The sequence below is a fragment of the Morchella sextelata genome (assembly GCF_020137385.1).
Source record: "Morchella sextelata strain SCLS chromosome Unknown scls_15, whole genome shotgun sequence".
NCBI classification, from domain to species: Eukaryota; Fungi; Ascomycota; class Pezizomycetes; order Pezizales; family Morchellaceae; genus Morchella; species Morchella sextelata.
Genome location: NW_025408630.1, coordinates 1492101 through 1514726, shown reverse-complemented (window position 1 = coordinate 1514726; position 22626 = coordinate 1492101). Strand labels below are relative to the sequence as shown.

At 51.9% G+C, this 22626-nt stretch overlaps 6 protein-coding genes across 6 annotated transcripts; 3 read left to right on the top strand and 3 right to left on the bottom strand.

Annotated features, from left to right (window-relative positions):
* Nucleotides 1-4107: 4107 nt before the first annotated feature.
* Nucleotides 4108-5478, bottom strand: H6S33_003691 (uncharacterized protein; the record flags this gene model as incomplete). The annotated part of the gene is made up of 1 exon (XM_044835060.1): nucleotides 4108-5478. The coding sequence occupies one exon, from the start codon at nucleotides 5476-5478 to the stop codon at nucleotides 4108-4110; it is 1371 nt and encodes a 456-aa protein (XP_044692052.1).
* Nucleotides 5479-7948: 2470 nt separating this feature from the next.
* H6S33_003690 (uncharacterized protein) lies at nucleotides 7949-9058 on the top strand (the record flags this gene model as incomplete). The annotated part of the gene is made up of 1 exon (XM_044835059.1): nucleotides 7949-9058. The coding sequence occupies one exon, from the start codon at nucleotides 7949-7951 to the stop codon at nucleotides 9056-9058; it is 1110 nt and encodes a 369-aa protein (XP_044692051.1).
* A 1036-nt stretch (nucleotides 9059-10094) lies between these two features.
* On the top strand, nucleotides 10095-10766 carry H6S33_003689 (uncharacterized protein; the record flags this gene model as incomplete). The annotated part of the gene is made up of 1 exon (XM_044835058.1): nucleotides 10095-10766. One exon carries the CDS (start codon nucleotides 10095-10097, stop codon nucleotides 10764-10766), a length of 672 nt encoding a protein of 223 aa, XP_044692050.1.
* A 645-nt stretch (nucleotides 10767-11411) lies between these two features.
* Nucleotides 11412-11952, bottom strand: H6S33_003688 (uncharacterized protein; the record flags this gene model as incomplete). The annotated part of the gene is made up of 3 exons (XM_044835057.1): nucleotides 11412-11453; nucleotides 11526-11854; nucleotides 11937-11952. The coding sequence occupies 3 exons, from the start codon at nucleotides 11950-11952 to the stop codon at nucleotides 11412-11414; spliced, it is 387 nt and encodes a 128-aa protein (XP_044692049.1).
* Nucleotides 11953-13353: 1401 nt separating this feature from the next.
* H6S33_003687 (uncharacterized protein) lies at nucleotides 13354-15320 on the bottom strand (the record flags this gene model as incomplete). Its single annotated transcript, XM_044835056.1, has 3 exons — nucleotides 13354-14301; nucleotides 14378-14963; nucleotides 15040-15320. The coding sequence occupies 3 exons, from the start codon at nucleotides 15318-15320 to the stop codon at nucleotides 13354-13356; spliced, it is 1815 nt and encodes a 604-aa protein (XP_044692048.1).
* Nucleotides 15321-18200: 2880 nt separating this feature from the next.
* Nucleotides 18201-20152, top strand: H6S33_003686 (uncharacterized protein; the record flags this gene model as incomplete). Its single annotated transcript, XM_044835055.1, has 5 exons — nucleotides 18201-18300; nucleotides 18362-18607; nucleotides 18669-19075; nucleotides 19167-19458; nucleotides 19512-20152. 5 exons carry the CDS (start codon nucleotides 18201-18203, stop codon nucleotides 20150-20152), a joined length of 1686 nt encoding a protein of 561 aa, XP_044692047.1.
* Between the last annotated feature and the right edge of the window lie 2474 nt (nucleotides 20153-22626).

The window sequence follows — 22626 nt, the reverse complement described above, 5'->3', positions numbered from 1 at the left end:
CGCAATACTTTCCCTACTCTTGGCACGTGATTTGTATGTGTTAGTAAGCAAAATCAATGTCGCGGCACTCCGTGTCAAGGTTCCTCCACCATAACCCCCAAAAAGCAAACCCGGCCGAGTTGTGGCCTCTAATTGGCCCATGAGTCCACTTCCATGCCTTTAATTTAAGAGTGTGCGCACCATACCTACTAATTCCAGAGTAGGCTGTGCTTCTAGCTTTTCAAGGATCCCAGTTTCGGCTGTGGTCCTATGGGAAATAGTATATGACAAGGCTCGAGTCCGGGCCCTCTCACCACAACTGAGTACCCCGCAAAACCTATCTTTCAACTACTTTTAAGCAGGCAAGTCTGTTCCACCAGTACTGGGAGATAGCTTGGTCTAAGAATCCGCCGAGGTGAGATCATATATTTATGGTCAGATAAATAATTGATCTATTTCTAACGCTTTATTTCATCTCCAGATAGACGTAGCCAGATCAGAACCCCTCCGCCCCAACCACGGAAATCTGCAACTCCGCAACAAAATTCAACCGAAACTACCGCACACAAAACAATATCTGCGAAATGGGAAACTATCGATGCTATGTTTTCCTTGCTTTAGTCTTCCTGTGGGATATCTGCTCGGCCGTTTCTAACGACACTCAATTCGAACCAACATTCGTTTCGGAGCCTAGAGGCCGAGGAACGATGGGTATTTTATGGAGTTGTATAATCACTCTTGGTCTTTGTGTTTGGACCTCAGTCCATCCCGACATTATCCCGAATCCAACAACATTAAGAATCACAATTCGTAGGGTTGTGTGGATGTTTTGGGCACTGTTTACTCCCGAATTAATCGTTGGGTCGGCCTGCGTACAGAGAAAAAATGCCAAACTGGTCCACGACACTTGGTGCGCGCATTTTGGCATCAAACCAGGAAGCTCTCAGGACAACATGGGGATGGAGGGGGCCTTTTTCGTCGTGATGGGGGGTTTTGTAGTGAATGAAGATTTAGAAGCGGGGGAGGACGGTGAGAAAGATGATTTCACACGCGACCGCTGCATTCTTACCCATGAGGGCTTCCTACATTACCTGTCGAAGGATCAAATCCCAATGGATGCTATCAACAAAAGAGTGATTGCGGATAAAGGAAAAGCCGATCTCATTGCAAAGTTTTTTGTTTGTCTTCAAGCACTTTGGATGGTTTTTCAGTGCTCCGCGCGCAAAGCCACGGGCTTGCCGATTACTCTACTCGAACTGCATGTGGTTATACAAGTGTTTTTTGTGTTGGTATCATATACTCAATGGTTCTACAAACCCTTAAATATCAACGAGCCCATAATACTAAGTCTACCAGTCGAGGTTGAGGAGAGCGCCTTCCTACGGGTTAACAGGTATAGAAATGTGTTTTTAGAGGTGATGGGCTCTCTCGAAGAAGCTAGCGACATTGGTTCAGGTTATTGCTACTGGGTGACGCTCGGCACAGTTATCATCACAAGCTGCGCTCATATGAGTGCTTGGAACTATCCGTTCCCTACATATGCCGAGCAAATACTGTGGAGGGTATCATCCATCGCTCTCGCTACACCCTCTATTTCCCTCATATGTGAGCTCCTTGACTCTAGTTCACATAATTTTAATAGCACTATGTACAATTTTATCTATCGAACTACGGCAGTTATCTTCATGTTGATCTGTATACCCCTTTACCTGTTTAGTATCACCTTTATAACGGTGGAGGCGTTTATAAGCCTGCGGAAGGTTCCTTTGGGGACCTATGATTCTGTTCAGTGGGTGGATTTTTGGCCTCATATCTAGCTGTTCCTGTTGTATGTATTGGTTTGCATTTATTTCCTTGCTTGTTCCGTTCTACATAGCCGGTCGGTTTCTTTATTCAGTTTTGTTGTTTCTTGTACATGCTGGGAGCGCCAGAACCCACGCAGTGGGTGGGAGAATTGGGGGAATTTGGTCACCCGCCTCTCTTTTATAGAGTTTCTTTCTTTCTCTTTCTTCTTCTGTCTGACTGCTTTCTTCTGTTTTAACGATTTCTTTGGAACGTATATACATACCTGGTGATGGCATATATAACAGTTTTTCTTTTTTCCCTCTTTTTTACAAACCGGGTGGCCTATCGGAGATCGGTATATCAGTAATGCTTCGCCATATATAACGGCGAATAGTCAATGATCATTGCTCGAACCTCCGTGATTGATTGATTGATTGATTGATTACTTCATTAATTATATGCAACCCGGAGGTTATGACAATATCTGACGTACCAAAGGAAAATGAAACAAAACAAAAACAAAAACAAAGTAAAGTAAAGTAACTAAACGATTTTCGCCATATCTCTCCTCCTATCCTCTTTTTTCTGGCCATATAGGGGTTTCCTGTATGTACCACTAGTAGTATGATACCAGATGCGAGTTTTGGAGAGGTTAGCTCAGCTATATATCGCGATACATGCATGTACTTAATACTAGTAGTTTAGTTATAGAACCCCTCCCTCCCTCCCTCCCTCCCTCCCTCCCTCCCTCCGATAAGACTCCAATCATAAATTGCTCCTAATACCAGTGGTTATATATGTTCCGTCCCAGCCGCAAACACTGATTATTGGCCAATGGGTCATAATTGGTGAACGAGCACTGGTTTTTTCCGCTTACAGGGCATTTTGCTAAATATACTTCTCATCGTTTTCGGTGGAAAGTCCTTGGCCCCGGTTAATTAGCTATTCATTAATGAAATATTTATTTGCATTACTTATGCATATGTAGCCCCGGCCCAGGACGGTGGTATATCCGCCCCGCGGGGGGGGGGGGGGGGGGGTGGGCAAGGGCCAGGTACATACAATGTGGTCCACGAGGACGAGCGTCCTTGTGTCCTTGCCTCGAGGACAATGCATGAATGTCCTTGCCCCGAGGGCTTCCAAGGGCAATTCTTGGCTATAATACATGACACATAATATTAATATGTACTAATAGAATAAGGTCATTAATAAACATACCTTTCATTTTAAGATTTTTGCTCTACCGGGTCGTTTTATATCGTCCTCGAGGTACCTCGAGCACAGATAAGGGCAGAGGTCAACATGCAACGAGGACGAGGTACCTTGAGGACCCCCCCCCCCCAAATCTCGCCTCGAGTGTCCTCGTGGACCACACTAGGTACACAAATGTAGGTAGAATGTGCTCTTTGAGGTTTCTTGGTTGTTAGCTATATATAGGCAGTGACCTTTGGGAGCTAAGTAGCTAGACAATATTCACAATCACCGCTTTGGTCAAATTCTGGCATGAGGCACGGGCCAACCGGACCGAAGATGATCAGTGACTGTTTTGCCAAACCTCAAGAAACATTGGTCAATAGTGAAATATTTTATCAACAGGACGGTCAGTTAGGCGATATGGGTCGGCCGGCTGTTTGGCAATGAAATATATATACGCGTGGCTGGGACGGAGCGTATATATCACCCACATGAACTGCACGACTTCAACTTCAACTCCAACTCCAATTTCAACTTCAACTACAACTCCAACTCCAACTCCAACTTCAACTCCACTTCAACTCCAACTTCAACTTCAACTTCGATCCCAATACCCGCCATATTAATACCCCCATCTTACAGTCAAAAACAACTGCAGGCTACCTATATAGCTATATATAATACCTACCCAAGTACGGCGACGTTTAATTGAACCCATAACTAGTGGGGGTAGATAGAATCCGCTATGTGTATGTATATGGTTCACCGTGTTACGTTTTGACCAACTGGGGTGTGGGATCTAGGGATAGGTAGCTTAGGTATTGTGTGGTGGGCGGGTTGTGGCGTGCTGTTTAGAATATTGAAATGTATTGAAATACGTGGGGAGGAATGCAACATGGGGGGGGGGGGGGGGGAGTTGTAGGTTGGAGTGTTGATGGTGCGTAGACAGGCCCACGCTAGGTAAAGCAGGAGGCAGCGCTTATGGCTAGTTAAGGTCAAGGATTGATTTTACCACTTTTTAGAACAGCTGCGCACGTCTTTAACTATCTGAACAGAAAAGGATATCACCCATCTAAATATTTTACATCCGCCCACAGAATCCACACTACTATACAGCAAGCCTCCAAGCCAACCTAACGCCCACCGCATCTACCACGCCCCTCCATGATGCCCACCCCCACCCTGCACCCTCCTCATCTTCGTCTCATGGCACTTCACAAACTTGACCAGCCCCTCCCTCTCTCGCTCCCCAATTTCCCCCGCCACCCTCCCCCCCCTCCCCAGCTCCACAACCCCCCCATGGTCCAGCAGCGCCTCCGCCATCTCCATCCCCTCCCCACACATTCGCCGCACAACCACCATCTCCAGCGCCGTCTCCCCCGTGTCCGCCTTCACGCCCACGTCCGCCCCCAGCTCCGCAAAGTTCCTGACGAAATGCTCCTCGCCGTGCTCGGCCGCATGGAACAGCGCCGTCTTCCCCTCGCGGTCAACCGCATCGATGTCGGCCCCGTTGGCCACCAGCAACGCAACAACACGCCTATGCATCTCTCGCGCAGCCTCGCGGCGGCCGCGCGCATCGCGCGGCAGCACGGTGCCGCTGGGCGAGGCGCGGATCTGAGAGTAGTGCTCGCCGAAGCGGCGCTGCGGCGAGTAGTCGCCGCTCGTGGCGGCAAAGTGTAGGATCGGGCGGCCGCTGGCGGGGTTGCGCTGCGAGATCATGGCGGGGCGGGCGGCGAGGAGCGCGACGATGGTCTCGGTGGGGTCAATGGGGGTGAGGGCGGCCATGGAGCAGAAGTTCTGCAGCGCCCATTGCAGCGGGGTGTGGGCTGCGCCGTCGGTGGTGGTGAAGTCCGGGGTTGCGCCGGAGCGGAGGAGGAGCTTGACGACTTTGTCGTGGCCCCAGGAGGCGGCGTAGTGGAGTGCTGTTGCGGCGTGTTGGGTTGTGGCGGGGTCGCTGCGGAGGTTGACGTCCACGCCGGCGGTCTCGAGGAAGAGTCTGGTGACGCTGGCGAAGCCGTTGAGGGCCGCGAGGTGGAAGGGCGTGTAGCCGTGGGAGTCGATGAGGAGGCTGGCTGCGGCGGCGTCCTCGTGCTGGAGCATTGTCTCGACGACGGCGAGCTGGCCGTCGCGCGCGGCGACGTGCAGTGGGTTTTCGATGCCCGTCCAGGGCTTGGGGTCGATCATGCTGACGCCGCGGTCGAGGAGGTATTGGACGACATTGACGTGCCCGAGTTTGGCGGCCCGGCACAGCGCGGAGGCGGCGCTGCGGCTGTAGGGGTTGATGAGGAAGGCGGTGTCGTAGAGGACGGGTGTGAGGAGGGTTGACAGGCGCCGGTTGGCGAGGAGGAAATGGGAGATGTCTCGGGGGTCGTCGACGTAGGAAGCTATCGCGATAATGAGGGCATCCGTGAGTGTCAAGAGAGGTGTCCCATGTCTTGGGGGGGTAGAGGCGGATCTGTTTCTTAACCTGCGGAATGATAGGAAGTTCAAGGAGGACAATCGGCGGTGTTCACGGACCATGGTTAAGTACTTCTAAGGTATTATAATTTAATAGAGTTGGGTGTTAAAGGGCCATAGCTGAGCTCTTATATGTTGACAAGAGCTGCGTGGGGCTGAATGTCTGCGACATTGCCCTCTGTGGGGGAATCTCTGGTAGCCTATGAGATCGATCATCGATGGACGGCTGAGGAGAGATGGGTCAAGGATAGTTGCGCACTCGATGATTGACCCCTTTTCTATTATTGGTGCAACGCAGCTCTGACATTAATTCGCATTCGCACAAGAGAGCGGTGCCAAGAAAGGCCGCGTGTAACCAACAACACACAGCTAAGCAGCGCCAATTGCAAACGCTATTCCTGGACAGAAACGGGGGTTCTGAAATTCATATCATCAGGAGATATGGTCATTAGGATACGTGTATGCCGTTTGATACCGGTAGTGGAGGTAATAGTAAGATCTAACGTTGCTAAACTGTTGCAGTAGATCAAACGATGACAGCTGCAGGAAGTGATGCATTAGGTCTCACTACCAATTAGGGGTCAATGAATCCGTGAGCACGGTTTGAGATGATGTTTTGACCTTAAGAGTGGGGAAACACGTGGCTAGTCGAGCGCTGTTAGAAGTGCAGTTTGAAGAAGGGATGCGCCTCCGCCACACAGCAGATTGATCTTAATATGATTGTCTTTTAGATCATATGAATGGCTAGCTTGTTAGAGTCAAAGAACCCACAGCATCTAGACTGAGGGTACCTTTCCTTATAATTAGGATATGTGACTCCCGGCTAGCTAGGGCTCCTCCAATGGTCGCTGCCGCGGGTGGCAACTATTTCATAGAATCTCACTCGGAGAGGACATTGTTCCGATCATCGAAACAACCATGCCCTATTGATGCATATATATATGACCACGGGCCAGGAGTGACTGACATGACGATACTCGAAGGCCCAGGCTAGGGCTGTATATGAACCTAAATGAGCAACTATTATTAGCCAGCCAAGGAGGCGAATTGCAAACGTGTATCAAAACCAATGGCGTGAGTGGTTCACCTACTGACCAGTAAATTGATGTCATAAGAGCAGGTACCCTCATGGTACTTGTAATGGAACCGGTAAAGTCAATTTTGGTAAAGAGGATCAATTATATGCATGAGCATGACAAACAACAAAAATCTCCTCAAAACGTCCCAAGTGCACGTGGGAAAAGAAAGAAAACAAATAAACGACAGATAAGCAAAAGAAAAGACATAAACAACACGACAAGATCTCCAACATATCCCCAGACCTCCGGCCTGGCTACTAAGAAATCAGACTCCCATCACAAAACGCACTAGTCCAAGAAATCAGAGAGGTCAAAGAAAGCTAGAAAAGAAAGGGAAGACCCACGACCACCGCTGCCCCCGAGGAGAAAAGAAAGAAAGAAAGCGTGGAGGAGGACAGAGGGTAGTTTTATAGCTAGACGTTGGAAGGAGGGCAACTAATGTTTCTACATCGCATACGTACACGTATACGTGTTTGGACATCTTGCGCCAAGCTTAAGTCGGGGAAATTTCACTTGTACCGATACATCTGGCCAGATGGGGCACTGGTCGTACGATCGTGAGTGGACAGAATTTTTGACAACAGAAAAACTTATTTAATATAACGCTCGGTATGTAAATGCATGCTACTTATCCCATATGCTGACGTTAAAGCTGTCAACTTTGCCAAGTATCATGTCTCAATTCTGTGGCTTGCGCGCGAGGCTCGCCTGATGTTACCTTGTCTTATGTTGGCAGCATTTAAGTAACAGCTTAAGGGATAACTACCTACATACATGAAACATCCTGCATGCAATTGCGTTGACTAGCCAAGCTAGGTCAATGATTGAAACGTGTTTTGTTTTCGCTGCCTCTTAAGCTTGGCAGTATTTCTCTGGGAGTCAACTCCATATCTTGCAATTGTCGTTTTGAGAAATCGGAAAACTAAAATATCTTGATAGGGATCGCTCCAATATGATAAGGCATTCCTATATAGTCACGAAGCTTTCCGAAACACAAGCTTTTCGCACAGATTGTTTGGGCACGCACGTGCGCAGTACTGGTGACAAAACAAAGGAGTCAAATATCTACATGTATGTACCCACTGCCTCTTGCAGATCGGGTGACTATTCAACAGCTTCAATTGATCAAGTACTAACTAGACCCGGTTTAGAAATCCATTTGAGATCGCAGAGTGTGTAATACCCAGCATACTGCGCGTAATGCTCAGTCTTCTGGGATAGCCAGCGATTCGTGCATCCATGTGACGCACATTGACGTGCAAGGATGCTCACCGGCCAGTCGACGCTGATTGGCTTCACCGACTGCCAGTGGTGCCCGGGTGCACGATCGACTGATTGCCCACCAACTTCCTGCAACACCCACTTTACTTCTTCTTCTTCTTCTTCTCCTTCGAGATGGCCGCTGGCTCTCCAGCTCCAGCTCCAGCTCTTCCAACCTCCACACCGCACGAAAAATGCCTCTCTCCGCCCTCGCCGCCGAGCTCCTCCTTCTAGTCGCCGACGAGCTCTCCCTCCACGACGTCTCTTCCCTCCTCCGCACAAACCGCCCCCTCAACGCCCTCCTCACCCCGCACCTCTACACCCGCGCCAAAACCCTCATACTCCCCCCCCGCGATGACCTCCAAAACCCCGAACCCCTTCTCAACAACCTCGCCCGCCTCGGCCGCATCCGCTCCGTCACACACCTCCTCAATGCCGGCGCATCGTACACCTCCGGCGCCCCGCCCGCCCTCTACACTGCCGCGGAACACGGCCAGGAGGAGATAGTGAGCCTCATGATCGCGTACCACACGGCAAGAACCGAGGGCGTAGCTGTCCACGTTGCATGCCAGACACACAACTATGGCCGCAGCGCGCTGCACACGGCCGCGGAGAACGGCCACGACGCGACAGTCCGCGTGCTGCTCGAGGCGGGCTTCAGCGAGATGCAGCAGGCACAGGATGGGGCGACGCCGCTGGTGCTGGCTGTCAGGAATGCTCACGTGCAGGTTGTGCGGACGCTGCTTGAGTATGGAGCATCGCCGAATGTGGTTGTGGGCGGGATGGCGGTTGCCGCCGCGAGGAAGAAGCCATTGATCCACTGGGTTGTGGAGAACGCGTTTGCCGTGAGGGTCCTGCGGGGGCTTGATTTCCTGCCCGTGCTGCGCCTGCTACTCGACTACGGTGCCGACGTTCTCTCGCGTGACGGGTACCGCGCTACGCCGCTTCACAGCGCCGCCAAGAGCGGGGAGGGTGTTTCGGCCGGGCTGTTTTTGCGGTCATTGGGAGAGGGGATGAAGGCGGGTGGGAAGCTGGTGCATTCTCAGATAGTGGCCCTGCTGATTGAGAGGGGTGCGGACTGCAATGCGAGGGATCAGGGGGGGAGGACGCCGCTGCACAACGCGGCGGAATTTCAGGATGTGGGGGTGGTGAGGATGTTGTTGGAGGCGGGTGCGGAGAGGGAAGCGGTGAATGGTTCGGGAAAGACGCCGGTATGGTTGGCGAGTGCGAATGGCTGGCCGAGAAGTTCGGGGGAGATTGTGAAGTTGTTGGAGGATTGGTCGATTGGGCCTGGCGAGTGTTAGCTTATGGGAAGCACAAGTGAATATCTGCAGGGACATGTGTAGGATATTTTTGAGGGCCTGGAGACTGATGCCTTTCTAAAAAAAAAAACCCAGCTCGATCCAATATGTAATTCTGCAACGTTCATGACAATGTGGGGTGGAAGAGAGAGAGAGAGGGAGAGGGAGAAGTGTGACCTCGCTCTCCTCATAAATATTCTAGTTTCCTAATTACAACTTGTCCTTTATCCCACTGCACTGAACAGGTGTTTCTATACTGTCCTCCTTACCAACCGGTACGCGGTGCTAGTGGGTGGTCACCACAATTTGGCTAGCTAGCTAGAACCCACTACGTGAGAGCTTGCTTGAGAGCGCACCAGGCGGGACTCGCGCCATGATATTGTTCAATACAGCACATTCTAGTGCGTGCGAGTGATGCGACGTGACGAGAGTAGTACGGTCTACTGAATTGGCGGTTGGGAAGCGCTAGTAGATGCCAAGAGTAAATGTAGCGCTGCTACTAATAATCCTCTAATAATTAGCGGGCACAACGGTACAAGTATATAAGAACTACATTTTCGAACAGTGGTTTCATTCAACCTGATTCCAATACCAGGAATCACTCGAGTCGTAAACACAATACCTTATTTCGATCCGCATTGATTGATTGATAATTCACTAACTGTATACTTTAATCCGCAAACCTGGCAGTGGGGCGAATTGCCCTTTGTTATCCAAGTACTTTATCGAACCCACGACGATGTTTGATACCTGATCCACCAAACTAATCAAAGACCCCCCCGAACCACTAGGCAAGCCCGAGAAACACCACCCACATTATCGAAAGCTCACGAACAATTCCTTGGCACGCAATAATGGAATCCTCAAAGAGCGCCCACCGCCCACCCTCCACGATTCCAGAACCCCTAACAAAGAAACCCCCCCCTCCCGCCCACAAAATAAATATCCCCCCTCCCGCCCCTCTTTTTCCGCGCTGCACCTTCCCATGCCTCTGTCAGTACGCATTTCCACCCCCAGCCGCCCAACAAACCACGCACAAATGGCCCCCCAATTCTTCACCATCCCCTTCACCTCCTACACCCCCACCAGCGCCTGGACCTCCTTCCTCTCCCACCTCGCGCAGCCCCACCTCACCCGCAGCCCCCTCCGCCTCATCCCACAGCCCATCTCCTCGCGCGACGCCGCCGACAAGCACTTCTGGACCACCCTCTACACCGCCAAGGCCACGCCCACCGACATCTCCTCGCCCGCGCGCGCGCACCTGCGCGACTGGAAATGCACGCTCACGCTGCCCACCGCGCTGTCCCTGCTCGCCGACCACGGGACGCTCATGGTGTTTATCGGGCCGAACTGGAGCGGCGCGGAGCGGCGCGCGGCGCAGCGCACGGGCGGGTGCGGGCGGGTGGGGTGGCACTGCTTTGTGGCCTTCTGGAGGGATGGCGTCTGGGGCGTGTATGACCCGAGTTTTGCCGGCGCTGGGCGAGGGCTGGCGGGGATGGAGGGGCTGAGGCTGTTTCGGTATATGCTGGAGGAGATGCGCGAGGATGGGTTGGTGGTTGATGAGGTGTGGGTTGGGGGCGGGGGGAATAGCGATGGGGAGTGCTCGGAGATGAGTAGGAGGTGGGTGCAGGAGGAGGTGGTGAGTAAGATGGGGGTGGAGCTGGGGAGGTGGGAGGGGAGGGAGGGGTGGGTGAGGGTTTATGATATATAGATATTGGTTGGAGTTGTAGAAGTTGGTGAATCGATATATACATGTAGTTGGGTTGTGCAAATAGAGAGAAATGATAGAAATGCAGATTTATTGGCAACTAGTTAGCTTGCTTGGCGCTTATCCAGTAGTAGTGCGTTCTCTTGTGGTCTGGTGAATTTTGTGATTCGTCAATTTGGTTGTAAACAACGGGCAAAACGCACCTGGTAATGATACTCGGGTTCCAAGACACCAATGACCGTCAAGCGTATAACATGTGACAAAGTGATACCCGAAACACATGTCGAGGACAATACTATGGAGCCTTGAGTCAGATGTTACCTCCAGATGGGTAACATCGACACAGCAGAAACACGGTGTTAATTGTTGAGAACTTTAATGGTATTGTTATTGCAAGTTCCAACGTAAGCAAAACTAAGCTAGAATTCACCATATGGCTCTTTAAACAAGCCCGCATACTAAAGTCACCAAAGCAAAACATAGCACAAACCCACGAAACGTGAAGCAAATAAACAGTATATTCAACCCGCACCCAGGCCTCAAAGCAAAGGCCCATCCCCCGCCTTAATTACGCAATTACGCGCCCCTAAAGTACAAGCCCCCCTCCCCCCCAAACCCCCGCACACGCACACACACACACACACACATCTACAACTTCGCCTTCGTCTTCTGCGCGTTCTTCAACACCACCTGCCCGCCCACCACCGTCGTTAACATCCACACCCACCCCGTCAGCGCGCTCAAAGGGAACCCAATCCTTACCTCAGCCTTCGTCGCCTTCATCACATCGCCCTTCACCTTCAGCTTCCCGCCCATAAACAGCTTCTGCGCCGCCGCCTTCCCGTCCACGAGCTTCTGGAAGTCCTCGTCACTAAGACTCAGCACCACGTCCGGCTTGGCCCCCTCGGGCGCCAGCCCCCTCCCGACGGCGCCCGTCTTCTTGAGGTCGATGTACCACGACTCGGCCGCTCCACCGTTGGTCAGCGTGAAGGCGAAGATGGCGTTGCCCTTTTTGATTGCGTCCTTTTTGGCGGGCTCGGCGGTGAGGGACGCGGCGATGAGGTCGAAGGCGACGGAGGAGGGGAAGGCGTCTGTGTGGGGGTGGGGGAGGTGGTTAGTTTGCTGCAATGTGGTCTCTTGGAGGTGAGACACAGAGCTCGGGGGCAAACATACCTGATTTGAGCGACATGATGGAGCGTTATGATACGTAAAGGAGTAAAATAGGAATAGAGACGTTTAATGAAGCAGGAGCAGAATAGGAGAGAAGCTGAGTCGGTGACTTGTGGGGAGAGAACCTGGGGTGTGGAGGATGCGTCTGGTTGGGACAGGCTCGGGTTTATGTACGGTGCGGACCGAAACGGTTGGTTTGTGTTCCCCGACCGATGGAGTCACAAGGCAGGCATGTGAAAGCTCGGTAAGCGCTTTCCTCCCACCACCGTCTTCCATTGATAAGTGGGTTTGGAAGCCTCAAATGGCAAGGTGGCGTGGCCGAGTGGTCTAAGGCGCTACGTTTAGGCATTGTCAAAACCGTAGTTCGAAAGAGCGCGAGTTCGAATCTCGCCGCCATCATCTCTTTTTTTTTTTTCTTTTCTTTCTCCCGCTCGTTTTTGTTGGGCTTTTTCTTTTCTTCATGTGCGGACCGGCCGGGCATGCCGAACCCGTGCGACCCCACGCGAGCAGGGATCAAAACCGACATGTCAGTTTGAACGCTCGCGCAACAACAACAACAACCCATGTGATACTCCATCCGAGTGAGAACCCGTGCATTTGCCTTTCGTGTGCACAGTGATAATCCATAATCCACACACTTGACATCTATCACATTCCGCCAATACTACGAAAACACAAGCCGGTATATATATGTACACCACCTAGTATGTGCCGTTCCCGGGTCAGACCGATCCAGTCTATCTAGACTACTCCCGTCCTATGCACAGGGGAGGTTTGTTCTAAGCGGAGGCTCGTGCTTGCTTGGGAGGGGGGGAGGGGGGGAGGGGGGGTGGATGCGGGGTAGCTAGATTGATTGACACGGCGGGGAATCCAATGCGGGCCAACCAACCAACCAACGTACGTCACCGCACCACAGTTTCAATCTGCGGCCCGGCCTGCCCAAGCTGTCTACCTACACCCATGATAAGTTACCACACAACGCTTCTCTAACCCCCACCAGCCAGCCAGCAGCCCACCCGAGTGAGCACCCATGCCCCCCAAACAAAAAGAAAAACAGCCCCCCCCCTCCGCCAGAAAAGAGCAAAACCACCTCCAGCCCCCACCCAGCCCACGCATCACTCACATTCCGAGTGACAGCCCATGACGCAGAAAGCCACCGGATGCCGTGCGACACCACTGGTTAGCCCCCCCACTCTTGCGTGCTCGGGCGGTGAATGAGTCATGGCTGGACAAGTCCATGCAGATGGTTTGAGTGGCTTGAAGACTTCCATTACTTGCATTCATTGCTATCCGTATCCATCCACATCATTAAGCTACAGCATCACATAACTAACCCAACCCAACCCAACCCAACCCAGCCCAACCCAACCCAACCAACTATGTATACACCCCCCTCCCCTCCTCTCCACCCCCCTCCCCTCTACACCGTCGGCGTCGTAAACTGCCTCTGATCCGTCACCACCAGCCCCGCCACACTCGCACTCGTCAACGTGCTAATCGCGCCCGCCACCAGCGCGCTCAACGCCAGCCTGCTCACATCCCCCGCCCTCGCCGGCGCCACCTGACTCAGCACGCCAATCTGCGTGCCCAAGCTGCCGATATTCGCAAACCCGCACAGCGCATACGTCGCAATCAGGCGCGAGCGGTCGCTCAGGCCCGCAAACTCGGGCTCGCTCTGCAGCCTCGTGTACGCCACAAACTCGTTCGCAATGAGCTTGGTCCCGATGAGCTGCGCAACCTTGTGCAGGTCGCCGTCGCGCGACACGCCCAGCAGGAAGGCCACGGGGTAGCACACGTAGCCGACGACCAGCTCGACCGTCAGCGGCGGGTCGTTGATGTTCAGGTAGCGGCCCCACCACGTCAGCAGCCCGTTGCACAGCCCGAGCAGCGCCAGGATGCACAGCAGCGTGCTCAGGATCATGCCCGCGATCTTCAGCCCGAGCCACGCGCCGTTGGCGAACGCGTGCAGCGCGTTCGCCGGCTTCTCTTCGGAGGCGTCCTGCGGGACCACGACGCGGCCGGCGGTGAGCGATTCTTCGGTCTCGGGGTAGCGCAGCTTCGACACGGCGAGGGAGGCGGGGATGGACATGACGCAGGAGGAGATGAGCGCCTGCGGGTTGATGCCCATGCCGATGTAGGCGACGAGGACGGAGCCGGCGATGGTGGCGAAGCCGGAGGTCATGACTTGGTGGATCTCGGCGAGGGTGAGGTGGGCGACGAAGGGGCGGATGAGCATGGCCGACTCGCCCTGGCCGATGAAGGGGGAGGCGGCGGCGACGACGGCTTCGGCGCCCGAGACCTGCATGGACCAGAAGAAGAAGACGGCGAATTTGCCGATGAACCATTGCAGGATGCCCCAGTAGTACAGCTGGTCGTTGCGGGTTGGTTAGTAGGCACGATGTGGAGAAGGGAGGAAGGAAGGAGAGGGGGGGGGAGAGGCTCACCAGCTGCACAATCGCCACGAAAAAGATGATCGCCGGCAAAACACTGATAAAGAACATGCCCAACTGCGAGATCTCCGCACTCGTCAAGAAGGCCACCCCGTCCCGCGCAAAGCCCAGCAAGCTCTCCGCCAGCCCCGATATGAAATGGAAGATATCATAGCCCACGCCCGTTCGGAGCACAAACAGCGCGATGATGAACTGCATCAGCATGCCCATGAGGACGGTGTGCCACTTGACGTGCGCCCGGTGCTTGCTCGTCGCCCAGAGCACGCCCACAAACACCAGCAGGCCGAACAGCGACACGGCGCGGTTGTCGCGCGTGTTGTTGAGCGACTCGGGCGAGGCGAAGGCGCCGACGAGGTACACGGCGACGACGAGCGCCGCGGACAGCGGCGTGCGCAGACCCGACGGGATGAGCGTGACGAGGCGCACGGCGGTGTGCTTCCAGAGGGTCTGCACGGGCTTGAAGAGGAGGCTGACGGGGAGGTAGAGCGTGGTGATGCGCAGCGCGATGCACAGCCAGAAGAGGAAGGGGACGACCCAGTTCTTGTCGGCGCGGTGGAGCACCAGGGATGCGATCCACCATCTTTACGGTCGTGGCAGCATATTAGGGCTCTTGTTTCTTTTTACCTGGCCAAAAAGTGTAGGGGAGGGGGGGTTACCCAGTGAAGAGACAAAAGATAAACGCATGCACAAACACCCGGTACTTCCGATAGAACCCTCCGCTGCCACTGCCGGCACCGCCGCTGCCAGCGCCGGCGCTGCGGACGCTGGCGCCACTGCCGCTCCGGCTGCCTTTCTCGATGTCGCCGGATATGGGCGCGCTCTTCATGGCGTGCCCGCTCTCGATGTCGGCGGGCTCATTTGTGGCGGCGGCGGCGGTGGTGGTGGTGGCGGGGGGTGGGGGGTCCGAGATGTTGAGCGCTGGGTCGGGGTGCGACATTGCGGCAACAACAAACGAAGGAAGGAGGAAGGAGGGGGGGGGTGGTGTTGTTTGGGGGGGGGGGGGTATTGATTAATGTGGTGGGATGAACGACAGGAGAAGAGGAAGAAGGAGAAAAACTAGAACGAGGGCGAGGGCGAGAGGAGGGGGGGATATATCTACATGCAGTGGGTACAGACAGAATAATTGCCCGAAACCTGATACATATCGGTTTTTTTTTTTTTTCTTCTTCTTCTCTCGCTCTCTTTCTATTAATTGGGTCCCCACTAAGCTACCAGCTAGAAGAGATTGGCCAAAGTGCTTGCTTGCTTGGTAGCTTAGCGCGGCGCCGGCCGGATTAGTTACTTGATTAGCTCGAGTCGCGGCGCCTACTCTACGCTGCTCTGATACCAGGCAAGTAAGATGCCTCCTCCATAGATACCTACCAGCCTACCAGCTCGATAGGTAAACGGTTTCAAACAGACTGATTGGCAGCATGCGCTGGGTTGGCAATAAAGGCCCCCCCCCCCCTTCCCCCAAGCCAATCTGGCTACCCGTACCACTAGACTGTATTGATAGAGCATAATGGGGGGAAGTATAGATATCTAGCTGCACCACCTTCCTCTCTCGGGGAATTAACATGGCCAGTGATACCTACCAACTTGGTGGCCCTGCCAACTCTAATCCTCGCCACTGTGAGGGAAGTGGGGGGGGGGGGGGGGAGGTTATCAGGGTTGTAGATACATGTATGTATCTGATCATGATCATGATCAATTGCAAGGGCAGGGTTGGGTTGGGTAGGGTAGGGTAGGGTAGGGTAGTTAGAGTACTCTACCAGAGAGAGAGAGAGAGAGAGAGAGAGCCCCGCCTAGAACTCCGGTGTGCTTATCTCTGGTATTTAATATTAGTGTTAACTATCATATCTCTACGCGTACGTCGTGAATATTAGTATTTAGTACTGGTGGTGGTACGTAGTGGTAGATAGGTGGGCTTTTTAATATATATCAATCCGTTCCTCTCCTCTAGCTGGGTGGGGGGGGGGATAGTTATCAGCAGAATCGGCATCTGGCATGCATGTTACTCGTAATTACCAGATATCGATATCAGTGTCGCGTGCGCCGATCTCTAGCTTCTCAGCTAGCTACCTACTAGCTAGGCCACCATAATATACAGCGAGAGGTAGAATTATTGTAGAAACAGGGGTCTAAAAAACAGGGTTTCTATGGCTGGACAAGCCAATAGAACTCCTCCCATACTTCTACAATAATCTTACCGCAAGCTGTATCAACATCCCACTCTGCCCGCCGGCGTCCATCCATCCCCGATAAGCCCGTCCCAATTTCCACCAAACGTTTCAACCGTCAAGAAGGAAGGTCTTTCTCCGGATCCCCCAACTGTACTCTACCTACCTACCTCTCTACCTGTACGTCCCCTATTGTTAACCGCGGCATCACAAGTCCATCCAGCCATCCGATTCGGACTACATACATCAGCTCCAAGATGACGCGCCAAGACCGTCCGGAAGAGGAAGGTTGCCCGCTCTGGAAGGTGTGCAACCAAAACCCTGCCTGCCTGTAAGCAGGTGTCGTATCGTATCGTATCGTATCGTATCGTGATTCGTGATCGCGATATACCTCTGCTAGCCTGGAGGATTAGTAGCGCTTTGGAGGGTAGATACAGTGGTATCGGGTTCCGGATTGTGGAAGGGCGTGGTTATATGCGTGCGGGTAGGAGAGTAGGTAGTGGTCTGATTTTATTTATTGGGTTGCGGTCCGTTGGTATGGTAGAGTGGTTGGTATTTGGCACCCGTTTGTGAGTGGAGGAGTGATTGTAACGCTGTGGTTATCAGGAACTACAGCTTCGGACGAATCTGGGGGAACTAGTATCCCTTAGACGGATGAAATCGTCAAATTCGCAGCCTGGACCGTGCACGCACTGAGTTGGGTATATCCGTTGCTCTTAATGGTTGATAATAGACCTAGAGCGAATCAAAAAATAAGTGTTAGATACCTGCTTAGGCTAGTATTAGCTCAAAAAAGGCAAGCTGCGAATTTGACAGTTTCATCCGTCCAAGGGATAGCTATGTGGTTATCTATATAAGCATCATACCGCCTTAAATTTTCCCGGGGAACATCCACCAGCCTGGTACATTGTCCACACACCTCAGGGAATTCAAGGCACGTATGGAACCTACCTGCTCTACCTATGAGACTCTCAGGGTTTATGACAGGCCCAGTCCTCCGCGCAGCTCCGAGTGGGCGTACATAGAAAATCCCCGGAAACCTCGATGGCCCTTCTTCCCCACAAATTACCCCACAAAAAAAAAAAAAAAAAAAAAAACGTTGCGTACCGAGTGAATAGCATGTGGCCCGAGTTTTCGTTACGTACTCGCAGAGAGGTTCGATGCATGGAATACCTGCTCGACTGGGCCCGGCTAGGCTCCATCTAGGGTTGCGTCGAAGTGGAAGGTAGGGCGGGGTTGTGGGGTCGTGGTGCGAGATAGCTATCAGTACTTCGTTCTGTAGGAGAAGAAGGACAAGCAGCGTGTTGTGCCAAATGCTGCGCCGGGATATGAGGTTAAGGTATAAATAAAGAAAGGCTCCCATTTCTATGTGACATGCTTCACAAGAAACTTCTTTGCATGTCATGAAGCTTGAGCTCTTTCAGTTCCATGCGGGCAGTACCGACATCATCACCAACAACGGGGCCCGCCGCCCGGCTCTTTGTTCGTATGTGCACTCTACAATATTTAGGGGGGGTTATGTACTCTAGGGTAGGGTAAAGTGTAGCGGTCTAGGGTGATCTGCACATATGAAGTCCTTGAACCGTACATACTTGACCGTGGCCGCCGAACCAAACAGTCCACGTCCCCTCCCAAAAGTCAAACAACGTACCACGACCATGCCCACCACCGACATCGAATCCACCGTCGCCACCCAGCTCGAGGCCTATCATGCGTCCCGCGCCGCCCTCATAGCTCAAGAGAAGGCACTCCGTCACGGTCAGTAACGTTCCTGCTGCTGTCCTCGCCTCCGGCATCTGACTGACGTCATACATGGCAGACTATGCGTTCCGGCAACGCCTCTCGGAGACTGCCAAGAGGGCCTCAAACATCGTGGGCAATATCCGCCACTACGAGGCCGCAACAGTGTGGACGAAGGAGGTGGAGGACGACGAGGGCGATGTGTACCCCGGGATGATGTTCACGCTGGCAAAGGACCGTATGGAGAGCACGAGGCTATGGAAAATTGTCAAGAGAATGCCGAAGGGCTGTTTGCTCCATGCGCATTTGGAGGCCATGGTTGATAGTGAGCTTTCCCCTGGGTTCTCTTGTGGGGAAGTGTTCTTCAACTCACTGTAAACGAATAGTGGATTGGCTGTTGAACCTCGCTTTGGAGACGCCGGGTCTATATATTTTCTCGGACATACCGCTGGTTTCGCCAGAGGCGTTGAGGATTGCTACGATACAGTTTCAGTATTCGGCGAAACCCCCGGCTGTATCTGCCTCCTTATATTCATCGGCATATGTTCCGAATGGGTTCATTCCCATTACCGAGGCCGCGGATACTTTCCCAGCGAACCTGCTCATGGAATCCGGAAATATTGACGGCACAGCTGCAGGCACAACTGCGAGAGAGGCATTCCTGGAATGGCTTATTGACCGCACCACGATTACAGCCGAAGAGAGCTTGAAGCATCACGAAGGGATCAACATGGTCTGGCGAAAGTTTCAGGGCATATTCAGAATAATCTCGGGCATAGTCTATTACGAGCCAGTATATCGAGCATTTGTCCTCCTCCTCCTCCTCCTCCTCTCCCCTCTTCCATATCCCCACAACAAGCTCTAATAATATGTAATGAAAGTAGGTCCGCCATATTCTCCACCATTTGCATCTGGATAATGTTCTCTGGGTGGATATGCGGGCGGCCTATGCCATGGTCTTCCGCGCGGCAAAAACAGGAGAAATCCTCCCCCGCACTGACGTCATCCGCGCGTTTTCCGAGGAGGTGGAACGGTATAAGAAGTCTCCGGAAGGGGCAGGCTTCTGGGGCGCGCGTATGATATGGACCACTATCAGGAGCTTCGACAATGAAACTATTAGAGCCAGCATGAAAGAATGCGTTGAAGCCAAAAAGCTCTATCCCCATGCCATCGCCGGTAGATTCCCAGCCTTACTCTCTCGCATGCTCAATTTCGCTAATACCTTCAAGGCTTTGACTTGGTTGGCCAAGAAGATCTCGGCCGCCCGCACAAGGAGCTTATCCCTGAGATCCTCTGGTTCCGTGAATATTGCCGCCAGGAAGCGGTTGATATACCATTTTTCTTCCATGCCGGCGAAACGCTCGGCGACGGCAACGCAACCGATGAAAACCTCTTTGATGCTATTCTCCTAGGGACCAAACGTATTGGTCACGGGTTTTCCCTTTACAAGCATCCCCACCTGCTTAGACTCTGTCGTGAACGTAAAATCTGCCTTGAAGTGTGCCCTGTCTCGAATGAGATCCTGCGGCTCACATCCAGCATTTTGTCGCACTCACTCCCGGCGCTTCTGGCGCATGGGGTGCCTGTAACCTTGAACAATGATGATCCGGGAATTCTTGGGCAAAAGACGACGGCGAGTATGACGCATGATCATTGGCAGGTGTTGCAAGCGTTTGATAATGTTGGGCTGGAGGGCCTGGGGGATCTGGCGGAGACGACTGTGAAATATGCAGCATTCGAGGGCGTGGACGTGGGTGTGGAGGAGGGAGTGAGGGCGGAGAGAATGAAGATGTGGAGACAGGAATGGGAGAAGTTCTGTGAATGGGTTGTGGCAGACTTTGGAGAGTGGGAGGAAAGAGAGGGGGCTTAGTGGATGATAGTTATAGTGTACAGCTTACGGTGCGCATAGCCGAGGAGATATAACTATTGTATTGCAAGTAGGAGTAATCGTTTTCTAGCATTGTATTAGTATTATTATTCAGCTATAAGGACTATGGTGGGTGTTTTGCGCCTAAGAGCCCACTTGCGGGACTAAATAGTTTGATTTATTATTGGTGCCATTATCGAGAATAGCATTGCTGAATTAAAAAAGTAGACGCCCTCTATGCTCTGAAATATCAGACTAACCCCGAATTCGAGATTTCCTTTGATGTATTGCATATTGGTATTAATCATGAGTGCATGGTTCAGCTAGCTCAGCTGACTGTTCTGAACACGTCCTTGCCGTTTGGAAGGCGGTTCTTGATCTATATTCGATAGCATATTTTGTGTAGTCTTGTTATATGAGAAAGCTCTGCTTCGATAGGCGTTAAAATATGTGTGCATGTACGTCTGCCAATATACTGATGAAACTTAGTAGGGATTTTCTTTTTGGAGCGGGGGCCTTTACAGCAACTAAAATTGCTGTGATCTCTTATTACATCCGGTCCCCAAACCCAGCTTGTGAATCATGCGGTATCACTCGCTTCCATCATATCTGTATATTGGACGCGGCGAAAATCGGTGTATCAGAGCTTCTGAAGACAATACTTTTGCCACCATAGACAGCGATAGTTTTCCTCGTCTGAGGTAGCTCTTCCAAAGAATGATCTTCCCATAGGTGTACATACAGAGCACATTTTCACATGCTAAAAGGTAGATGTGATACCGTTAATTCTCGAATAATCTACTATCCCCGTATTTGTGAGTGGTAAGTCCGGACCAAGGCGAATTGGCGTATCAAAATTCACGGATTCGTGCAGATACACACTTTTTCTCACCCGGAATTAAGATTTAACGAAGCGGAGATAGTGGATTTCTGGAGAATTAACGGTATCCTTGAGTCAACTCGAGGATGAAAATATATTGAAGCTTGAAGATTTGCGTACACTGTATAATATTATCCGGTATGTCCTTAATCATAAGAGGAATTAGGTGGCGTATTTATTGGCAGGCCAACTTGCAGAATTTAATGCAGCGGAACGAAAACTGGCCTAACACCCGCCGCGCCTAGAACTTCTTCACATTCTAATATATGGGTCCTATCACAATGCGTAAGAGGAGCTACCAAGAAGTTAGACGCCACCATCTGGCTCAGTATATGTATACTACACCAGGCAAATGAAGAAAAACTATTCGTAAGTTTATACACCATATTGTTTCATGTATCCACTGCACTTTGAGCCGTCCAGGCAAGTAATCAGCGCTGTAGCCCAGATTTAGTCCAAGAGTGGTACTTGTAGTCTTAAATGTTCTTTGATAGAATTTTTTTTTTGCTTAATCCTAGGTTTTGATCTATGAATATTTTCCATTTTACATTGTAAAATACATTTTGGTCATTTATCATAATATCTCACTGATATTCGACTTCTTAGCGCCGGAAGAAGATTCGATCAAGCTGGCTTTATTTCAGAGAAATAGAATTAAACTATTCTCGATACTACACATGGCGATTTTAATCGGGGAAGTCGATTTTTTTGATTGGTTTCGGCACAGTGTTGCATTTCCGCGGCTCAAGTGAGGTGTCGATATCGGATTAGACAGGTTTAATATCGCTTTGTTCAATCTTAGAACTTGATTTGATCGATTTACTTTGTCAGGCTTCGTTCAAAGGCAAAGTCGGTTTCGACAGCTTGAACCTTGTACTTGAATTAATATCGCCGTTATAGCGTCTCGAAGCCCAATTAACTACGCTAGAATACAACCATAAAAGCGAACCTGCATTGGAACACCAACCAAGGCAGAAACCCTGGAATATAGTACCGATTCCTGTAGCAATGTGGTCCCTTGTTACGGGACGGACAAGTAAAGAAACCTGGTCCCACGCTCAGGCAGTCATACGCATCTAATCTCACTCACTCCATGAACTATCACGCAGGTCTCGGCTTGTTGCGGCTCATTCACCCCTAACCTCTAGCGCTGATTCGATAGACCCCACCACCAGCGCCAAGGCGTTTCAACAATCTAGCCAACCAAACGGGAATCACACGACGCACGCGATTCCCCTAAGTTCAACTGTACGCGACAAAGAAGGTGTCCGACGTCAACCTCCGGACAGAACTTCCTCCAAGTGTTAGACCAGATTTCTCGAACGCGATAAGACATCAGCCCCTCGCTTCGATGAGCGTTAGTTACGTAAATCCGGAGAGCGGGGGAATGATTGTGGAAAATGAGTGAGACGGAGGGAAAAGGATTTAAGGATGCTGTTCGCCCCGAGATTGGAAAAGAAAGTTCATCCATCAGTTATCTCGGAAATTTTTTTAGCATATCCTCGTGATACTATCTCTGTGATTACCTTTATCTCAACTTCTGCGAGACTTCTCTTAAAGCCACCATCACCGCCGCCTTTCCCTCTATTATTCAACA